Source organism: Emericellopsis cladophorae (assembly GCF_022114955.1).
Source record: "Emericellopsis cladophorae strain MUM 19.33 chromosome Unknown NODE_23_length_310842_cov_116_589050, whole genome shotgun sequence".
NCBI classification, from domain to species: Eukaryota; Fungi; Ascomycota; class Sordariomycetes; order Hypocreales; family Bionectriaceae; genus Emericellopsis; species Emericellopsis cladophorae.
In genome coordinates, this window is record NW_026250948.1 from 300615 (window position 1) to 310842 (window position 10228).

General features: G+C 53.2%; 2 protein-coding genes across 2 annotated transcripts; one reads left to right on the top strand and one right to left on the bottom strand.

The window, feature by feature from the left end:
* Positions 1 to 498: 498 nt before the first annotated feature.
* Positions 499 to 3120, bottom strand: J7T54_004105 (DUF1212 domain membrane protein Prm10; the record flags this gene model as incomplete). Its single annotated transcript, XM_051506629.1, has 1 exon — positions 499 to 3120. One exon carries the CDS (start codon positions 3118 to 3120, stop codon positions 499 to 501), a length of 2622 nt encoding a protein of 873 aa, XP_051362187.1.
* A 4883-nt stretch (positions 3121 to 8003) lies between these two features.
* Positions 8004 to 10228, top strand: J7T54_004106 (uncharacterized protein; the record flags this gene model as incomplete). The annotated part of the gene is made up of 1 exon (XM_051506630.1): positions 8004 to 10228. A coding segment is annotated over one exon (2225 nt), but the record flags the coding sequence as incomplete, so codon positions are not given.

Below are 10228 nucleotides of genomic sequence, written 5' to 3' on the forward strand. Positions count from 1 at the left end.
CGATTGGTGTGCGCCTCCAGCACCACAACGGCGAGACCCAGATTGTCGGCCAGGAGTTGAGGGGCAATCTGGAGGACCTGAATGGCATTGCTGTTGACGAGATGGATCTTGGGGCTTGGCTGGAGCGTGCGAGTGAAGAGGGTTTGGACCAGTTGATCACAGCGTACATGGAGGGCAACTTCGAGAATGATGCGCCAATGATGGTTCCTTATATGGAAGAGTCGTAAATCTTCCTGTCCGTTCCGGGTCCCGATTTTTCCCATGTGGTTGTTTGGCGTGAATATATATGGTTAGGTGCTCTGCGTCTGGCTGATTGCACCCACATTCTCACTGCTTTCTCGGATACATTACACATACCCTTGATGAAGAGACTCCTGAATTCATGCTCTAATCCAAAGTCTGGATTCGTCTCCGTCTGTTGTGCGACGGACGACTTGTTGAATGCTCAAATACGCCAATGCTTCCATGTTTGCTGTTTTCCGCGCTCCCCCAATGCAATTAAAAACTGAAAAGACCGCTGCGCCGCTTTCCAAATGGATATACAATCAATGCACTCAAGAACAGCCCGACCGCTATGCCAATTGCGATTTGAATCATTGACGCCGCTACGTTGAAGACGGCCGTGTTGTTGTAGTCCTGACCTGCTTGCGGGCTTGTGCTGTTGCTTCCTGTCAACATGTTGGCCGTGCTGATGCCGCTGACGAGACCACCCGAGGCAGCCAGACCACCGGGCACCTGAGTGAAGATGGCTGGGATGAGCGTGGCAGCGGCTACGCCATGTCTAACGCGCGACCAGAGATTTGCCAGCAGACCCACGGCCAAGGCCCCGAGTGTGTTCGCAATCGCCGGCGCCGCTGCGAATTTGCGACTGCTGAAAAAGTTGACGATGTATCCCGCAAAAGCAATCACCAGCATGACAGGCATCTGCTTCCATTTCGCCTGATAGAGGATACTGACGCAGAGGATAAAGGCCGGGACAAAGATGAAGGCCAGGTAAGGGTCCATGGGGTCGTGGCAGACAGTGTCCGAGGTGGCATTCGGGTCGAAAAGACCCCAGATTGAGGCGCCCACTGTGATTCCAAACCCCAGAAGCAAGGAATATATAATGGCGTAGACAATCCGAATCGACCCTGGTACAATCGCTCTGGACTGTATCTCGAGCGACGAGCACAGGACCATGTAACCGGGTAGCAACATGACGATGCCTCCCTGCGCTAGTGCTGAGAAGCAAAACAAGTTGCCCCCTTGGATGGATCCAAACGCGCGCGCCATGAAGCTCACGACGACGACGGCGCTGACTTCAAACACGTTGCTGTACAGATTGTTCTTGGCGGACACGATGAGCTGCAGGAAGCCAACGAGACAGCCGAAGCAGAAGATGAGGGGCAGGTCGATCAGTCTGGCCTTGAAAGAGAAAGGGGCCGCTGACACAGCTGTCAGGCCATGCACAAGAACCCTGAACCAGACGTGAAACTTGTCCGCCTGCTTGATGATAGCGTCCAGGCGTTCAGCACCCTCCTCTACGCCGATCAAGTCATGCATGACCTCCTTGTAGACGAGGTGGATGTCCTTGAGCTTCCCGAGGTCGATACCCTGGGCGCTCCGCACGATGCGCACCTCTGTCGTATGCGTCGACCGATCGTCAAAGGAGATGATCATACATCCAGGTAGGTATAGGAACTGGCTGTCGATCTCCAGAACACGGGCTGTCATGGAGAGCATCTCCTCGAGGCGATGCGTGGGTGCGCCGTATAGCATGAGCGCGCGACACATTTTGACAATATAGTCTTGCCGAAACAGGGTCTCGGCAATGTGCACGGTGATTCGGGCTTCCTCCTTCTGCATGAAAGCCGACAGACGATTAGCACTACCGCTGCCCTTGCGCTTATGCTTCCCTTTATGGGGCTTGTGACCGGGAGAGCCCATCTCATCTCCATTGAGCGTTGTGTTCGGGTTGGCCAGTATGTTGGAGGCCATGATGAGGTTTCCCAGTGTGTCAGAAGACTTGCTCTGGTGGTTGTACCACTTGGACTTCTTCTGGAAGGTCGGCGTCGCCGCGCCCGATTCCCCAGCGCTGCGGCTGCGGCTGCTTTTGCGCGAATCTCCCGCGCGACCCTTCTCTCTACCGCGTGCCGTGTGCTCCTCGCCATTGTTGAGCGTCGAGGTGCTCCAGTTGCGTCCGTGGCCGCCGGGGAGATAGTCGAGGGGTTGCTTGTTCAGCTTCAGCAGCTGACTCAGTACGCCACCACGATACTGTTGTGGCGGCGGCACCTCGTACACGCCATCGTAGCCCCCATGGTTCTCGTGAGTCGCGGGGGTCTTACTGCTCCCTTCCCCGTTGTCTGGCTTCTTTGGTTCCTCGGATTCCTCAGACCCCATTGCTCGTGAGCCCATCCGCGTTGTGAAGGTTCGCACCAAGTTGGCAGCCTGGCTACCATGAGCACCGAAGCGCTGCTTCTCGGTATCCTGAGGTGCCTCACTCGACGGCAGTCTAGTGAATGCATGTCCGCCCAAATCTTGCATGGGGATGTCGCCGGCCTCGTAACCTCCTCCCTCACTCGTGGTCGCCGTGCGGGCAGATTCGAAGGACGCGCGGTGGTCATCATCGTCAGAGTTGAGCTCGTCCCTGTCCTCCTTGACTTTCTTCTCGATTTTCCTGGCGCGCTCTTGCGCTGCTGAGGCTGAGATGCCCTTTTCCGAATTGGGATCTGGTTCGGTTTGCGTGTCGACTTGAGGGACTGTGTCGCTGGACGGTGTCCGTAGAACTGACGGTCTAGGTGCGTGTCGTGGGCTCGTCTGTATCGCCCGTTCAGGTGAATTTTGCGGGCGCTCGCTCGGTTGCGACGCCAGCCATGGAGGTCGGTTTGCATCCGCGTTGCTGTTGAAGCGCACCCTGTATTTCTTCAGCGCGCTAGCTGCCGCCGCAGCACTCGACTCGCCATAGGCAGATGGCTCGGCATTGTCAAAGGGATTGCTGCTGTCTTGCCCCGGCGGTGATTCCAGGAGCGCAGGCGAGTACTGCGGTTCTTTGCCCTTGTCTTCTGGTTGGTGAGCAGGGCTAGTTGGCTCTGAGTCGGGTTGGAGGGCAGGCTGTTCGGAATCGGATCGAGGGTTCGACATTTGAAGCGATGGTGGGGGAGGCGAAGTGGTTACTGAGTGGTCGATCTCGAATGTAACGGTGTGTTTGCGTCCCACTGCTCACACTTCATGGATGCCGAATGCCTAATTGCAGACGCAATGGATGAGGAATGGATACCGAGTGATCGCAATGATACATCAGAGCTGGCGTGATGGGCGGCGCGTGCCTATTATAAGCGTTGACAATGGAAGAATCCCGAAGACCTCCAGGCTTGACTCGGGACGCGACCCGGATCGGCATTCCCCTCAACGCCCAAACCAGGCACCAAGCCCGATGGAAAGCAGTGGCTGCAGTAACGATACACAAATGGCAGTTGCCATACACTGCCACGAGGCCTCAATCCACTCGGCGCCTTGCAGTGCGTTGACCTCCCAGGTCAGGAAGAAATCACTTCGAGTTCATTGTGCTTTGCTTCAGGCCACATTCGGTATCCAGACAGACTGCCACTTTTAGTCACCGCTAGTGTCGCCACGGGGTCCAGCCTTTGCTGTACCCGCTCTCAATTTGCCCATCGACAGGCGGCTCTTGCTCACATCTACCTTACGTAGCGACACAAGTTGTCCAGCAATTTGCGACACAAGCACAAACGTACGCAGTTTGACATGCATCCTCATCGTGATGCTCAAATGCGTTTGACGGCCTCCGAGCCAGCACTTGTCACCGCGCGTGCAACCTGGAATGCGGAACATGTCAGAAGCCGTCGGCAGTATGACGTGGACAACACGGGCACACAGTCTTCACACTATGTCCGCAGGCAGCAGAGCACAGTAAGTGTTAGGTAAGAGACGTGGCTTGTGCCCGTTACTCAAGGTTTCAACTTTCAAATGGTCCAGAAATCGAAGATCTAGACTTTGAACTGCGCTCAGGAACCCGCGGATCGCTAATGCAGCACTTGCAATAGAATTTCCATAAGGGGCAATTCATCAATATCAATTTACGTGCAAGGAGGCTCGTGCCCAGGGAAGAGCAGGATACCATAATTACCCAAAAATAGCTTCTTGTTAAACATCACGATTCAGGGCTTTGAATAGCGGGGGAGGGGAAAAAAAGAAGCCGAGTGGATTCTTCACGGACTCGAGACTCTTCTAGTTCATGCATCCAGCGATTGAGTTCAGGAACATGGGAAGCTCCGGCCACAGTAGACTGCCATCACACGGACGACTGAATTTTCTAGCTCCAGTCGGACACGCTAACGCAAATAGAGCGGGTACGAGTTTTAATGCTTGCAAGCAGAGCTATCCGCAGTCTCAACCGCATTAACAAGAAGACCTTCCGCACTTTGAGGGTTCAAATTGTCACGAGCGGCGCGTATATTTACGATGTCGATACCGTGCCTTGGTCGATTTCTTAGGCTTTGTGCTTTTCCTTTTTCCTATTTCCTTGCATTCCACGTTTTACGCGGGGATGCTCTAGTACGTTTTCGGCATAGAATCGCACGTCATAGCTCCAATTCCGTCGCGGTTAGAAGTGAGGCTGCTCGTGATGATTAAACAGGAGTGTCGCGACCAGCCTGCGCGATCAAGAATACATGTAACTGTAGGGACGGCGCGACCTCTGGAAACATCGCCGATCTCAAGTCATGCAGGCTACAATCTGTTTTTGTCTACGACAAGAGCTTCTAGTTCTATGGCAAACGTAGTTTTGCACCTTTGTTTTGGTAACTGCACGCCAAAGGATCACACTCATCACAGCCCTACTTTGCACGTCATTATTTTCTGCGATGTGCACGGCTTAACATAAGAAACTCATTCCTGCAAATATTGTGTATTCAGTAACGACAGAATTCTTATCATCAATGTCTATTGTCAAGATTGGTGGACGATTAGTGAAAAGAATAGCGATAGTGTTCGTGGTATAGGGCAACCATCTTTAAAGCACCGGTTATAAATACAACGACAAATCCTTAGTGGCACACGACTGGCATGGTTGAACGTTACGAATAAACTTGATTTAATAAGTGATGATCCGGTTTCAGATGTGGTTGTCTCTATGTATTATTCATCTGAATATGTACAAACTGTGATAAGTCGAAACACCTGACATGAGGCTGCTGAGAAAGGTAGCGGTCCTGATTAGATCCTGCTATAGAGATCCTCTTACGTAGTTCCCGAAGAAAAAGCTTTCCCACGGACGATTGAATTCTATAAAGGCAAGTAATTCCTGTTTCTGAGGTCAGTATTCTTCCATCTTCTTTTGAACCGTCTTCTGAGCAGACACCCGTGGCGAACAACTGCATTCACCCAGAAAGTCTTGTCAGTACGCCGCCGTAGAATTAGCCTGCGGTTTATGAAATAATAGCAATGAGTTCTTGATGAAGTCTTTTCACTAAGAGACAGAGAGCTCGAGTACTCTGGCACTATCTTTCAAGACTCTGACTCAGGGACTGCGCTGGCACGACCGGGGTCTCAGCAAGCGTCATACTTGAAGCTATTTACACTTGGATTAAACAAAGCACTCCACGATAGGCTCAATCGAAGAGAGAATGGAAGGGTCATGGGGTAAGCGCAGCGAGTTCTTGGTCGAGTCTGTTGCCGAACTGCGACTGGCACCAGTCAAACTCTGCACTGGCATTCGTAGTGACATGTTCACTATTACATGGCTTTGTCTATTGGTGAGCATGAGCTTTTCTAATAAAATTCAATCTACTAAAGAACTGAGATTGAACACTGTTGGTCGTTTAGTACATCATACACAGTGATAGGAGGCCCTAGAGCTGGCTGTATGTCATTTGCCCCGTCTTGGTCTCGACTTTGGTTCTGAAAAGCCGAAATCACTCAGCATATGGGCATGTAATATTGACCATCAAGAATCAGGTGCTCAAGCACAACTGCAACCAGGAAATTGAGAAGCAAGTGGGCTGATAGACAAGGAGACCGTCGTAGCAAGAGTGAGGCGTACGATATCATCAGCGACAAGTGCATGTATGGAATATGGGCAGATATCCTACACATATAGGCTTCCGAAGTACTTATCTAATAATTTTTGTCTGTGTCTAATGTCATAAGTGTAAAGTGATTACTCATTCAATCCTCGGATATCGAGTTCCTATCTTGGAACAATTGTTTGAGTTCGATTACCGCACGGTGACGAAAGAGCACGCGAAGGTTTTTACTACATTTCGCCTTTAGAAGAGTAGATTTAGAAGTAATATTTAATCACAGAATGATTTGCAGAGCCACACTATGTGCTTCCACCAAGTTATAGAGGCTCTTTGAGCCCTACCGAAAGATCAAAACTAACTTCAAGACGAGTATGCAGAGAAGCGAGGTGTTTGCTTCCTGACTATTAGCAGTCTTCAGCTTCGGAGATCAGCTGCCGAGAAGAGCGGTCTTCAAAACCATCAAGACCTTACCCAGCACTTATCACTTACCTTCGGCGGAAAACAAGAGTCCTTAGAATCATTATCTGATTTCCGCTCGAAATCAAGCATAACTTGTCCGACCTCGGTTTAGTGAAGACATCTCCGCACACTCCCCGCATCAACTACAGAGGAATCAGAATGTGAAAGGCGGGCAGCAGCATCGGCGCATGCTCCCAAGTCTCTATCTTCCCCTCATCCTGCTCCTGAGATGTGCCCTGAAGCATTCAATGTGTACTCGCTTTGCGACTCGGCCTACTACTTGGAGTCTAGACCACTAGGATCAAGCTGCCGGCTGTGACGAAGACTGACTCACGGTTTGACTATCAGTGGCTAGCAATGTTTCGCCCCGAGGCTGCAGCTCATGGATTCGTCGAAATCGAGATTCAGCCCCAGGATCGCGCCGCCATGTTGGCTCCTACGTATGTACGTACAGCGAGCCCGGTTCACTCATACCATACTTACTCGCAAGCCAGTGACCGCAGAGTCTTAGCGCACGGCAGCGGGCTGCATGAAGATCTGGGGAACATCAAGTTACGAGGAGAGTCCACAATCGCCTCCCCAGATTTTCTCCGCAATGAAGGGGCAAGAAACATTACCGATTCTCTGGAGAATGAGACCAAAGCGAAGCCAAGTGTGATCATGTGGATGAGCCTACCGGAGAATACAAGTCGGCTGTCTGCCATATGCACGCACACTCGCGGCACTGCTAGCCAAGCCAAGCGATGGCTTGCGAGGTGTGCATCAGGGATGTTTGCCCAATGACAAGCCAATGTCTCAATTGCAGCGTGCTTCATTGGGACGTTGCAGAGGCGGGCGGAGCCGAAAGACGGGAAGAGGGGGACCCCAGGCGGTACTGTCGAGGTACTTCACGACTCGCCGTGTTCCTGGCAGGGATCTGAAATGAGCAACCGGCTCACGCCCATCCCCAATGGCTGCTGTTCAGACTGTTCTCCGCAGCATGAATCGGGTACGAGATGGTGCACTCAGCTCCTCATCCGGGGTTGCATGCATATGTCCATTGCCGACAATGGCAAGTGGCCTTGGCCAAATCTCGACAGAGAAATCCAGGGCTGATTAGCAGCAGCTCATCATTGCTTCTTCAAGGCCAAGCGCGAGGCGGCTTGCGTGTGGGCAGCACCATGACCCGCGTGCGCGCACGGTAATTCTAATCAGAGCTTCCTCCTCATCGCCCATCTTTGACCCAGCTTGCGGCACCCGGCACCATTCTGTCGCGGGGAAGTTGGAACGCCAACAAGTCCCTCGAGCCTCGCGTGTCGATCGACAGGTTGCTAACCCGAGGTGCAAAGTGCCATGTGAAGCAGCGCGCGACGGACTGCATGATATCCTCCAGCCGCCTCGCACCTCCCAGCTGATTAGACCTGGACCTGCCCCCTTTTCTGCCCTCTCCTTACGCGCCGACGTTAAGTTGTTTCAACGTCACCACTTCCCCAACTGCCAGATCCGGGGCAGGCATACCGCGGGCACGTCAACTTTGTTTCTACAATGCGTCTGTCGACACTCCTATTGGGAGCTTTGGCGCCCATTGGCAGCCTCGTGGTAGCCGATGCCGACAACGTTGCGCTACCGCCCAATTTTAATCTAGAGGCGTACTTGGCAAAGAACAATCTTGCCGTTGTGCCTCGAGATGAGCTGTCAGATACTCTATCCGAGATCAAGCTCTTGCTCAAGGAGACACGGGCCGCACCGAAGAACACCTTCAAGTTGACCACCACCAACAAGAAGAGGCAGAGCAAGCGTCACGCGTCCAAGAAGAGCTTGTTCGCGCGACAAGATGCCAACTCGACGGTGGTTGAGGACCCAGAGCTGGCAGCGTCAACAGTGGTGGTCGAAGCGCCCGCTCCTACACAAGATGGCCAGGCAGATTCCGGCTCATCTGAAAACGGTGGTAAAGCAGAGACAACCTCGGTCGATGCGCCAAAGTCCACTCCAGACGACAGTGGGGGCAGCAGCAGCAGCAGAGGCGGCTCAAGCAACGACGACGACGACGACGACGACGGTGAGGACGACGAAAATGTGCAGCAGTTGGCCATACCCGGCCTTGGTGACCTGGGCGATCTCGTCGGCATTATCCCAGACTTCCTCGATGAGTTAAAGAACCTTGGTGGCATCATCAAAGTCCTCCAGAGTCTGCTCACCGAGGAGTTCCTCGAAGCAGTGCACGACGCCATCGTCTACCTTGCCCAGACCCTCCGACCTCCGACACCCAACCAAATCCGCACCTTGCTCGGTCGTGTTGGTCCCCTCCTCGATCTCCTCGAAAAGCTCAACCTCGAGGATCTGGTGGATCAGATCGGCGATGCCGACCTTGGTGGCTTGATCAGTGCCGCTCTCAAGCTCCTGACCGAGGACAATGTCGACAAGATTGGAGGCCTGCTCACCAATGCGGACAACCTGCTGACACCATCCTTCGTCAACCAGACCCAGGGTCTTATTGGCGACGTGTCGCCTCTCCTCGAGGATCTTCGACCTCTCCTCAAAACTATCACGGGTCTCGACTTGGAGGGCATCATTGGTGCCCTGGAGCCCCTTCTCACAGAGCAGGCTGTCAAGGAGATTGTTGGCCTCGTTGGCAATGCCGGTGACTTGCTGTCCGCGCCATTCGTCAACCAGACCCGCTCGCTCATCGGCGAGGTGTCGCCGCTCCTCAATGACCTCAAGCCACTCCTCGAGACTATCACCGGTCTCGATCTCGAGGGTATCATTCAATCACTGGAGCCACTGCTCACGAAAGAGTCTGTTGACGATATTGTTGGCCTCGTTGGCAACGCGGGAGACCTGCTCACTCCTCAGTTTGTCAACCAGACCAAGTCTCTCATCGGCGAGGTCTCCCCCATCCTGGGCGATCTCAAGCCTCTGCTGGAGAAGGTCACCGATCTGGACCTGGAAGGCATCATTGAGTCACTGGAGCCACTTCTTACGAAAGAGTCTGTCGAGGGGATTGTTGGCCTTGTTGGCAACGCGGGAGACCTGCTCACTCCTCAGTTTGTCAACCAGACAAAGTCTCTCATCGGCGAGGTCTCTCCCATCCTGGGCGATCTTAAGCCTCTGCTGGAGAAGGTCACCGATCTCGACCTGGAAGGCATCATTGAGTCACTGGAGCCACTTCTTACGAAAGAATCTGTTGAGGGAATTGTTGGCCTTGTTAGTAATGCGGGAGACCTGCTCACTCCTCAGTTTGTCAACCAGACCAAGTCCCTTATCGGCGAGGTCTCTCCCATCTTGGGCGATCTCAAGCCTCTGCTGGAGAAGATCACCGATCTGGACCTGGAAGGCATCATTCAGTCGCTGGAGCCGTTGCTCACCAAAGACTCCATCGAAGGCATCGTCAGTCTGCTCAAGAATGCCGAGTCACTGCTCAGCAAGGAGACCGTGGATCAGCTCAAGTCTATCCTCAAGAGCGCCAAGCCACTCATCGACAGCCTCGGCGATCTTGATCTAGAAGGCTTGCTCAAGGCTCTCGAGCCGCTGCTCACCAAAGAGTCGATTGAAGGCATCGTCAGTCTGCTCAAGAATGCCGAGTCACTGCTCAGCAAGGAGACAGTGGACCAACTCAAGACTATCCTCAAGAGTGCCAAGCCCCTCCTCGACAGCCTCGGCGATCTTGATCTAGAAGGCCTGCTCAAGGCTCTTGAGCCGCTGCTCACCAAGGAATCGGTTGAAGGCATCGTCACTTTGTTACAGAATGCCGAGTCTTTGCTCAGCAAGGA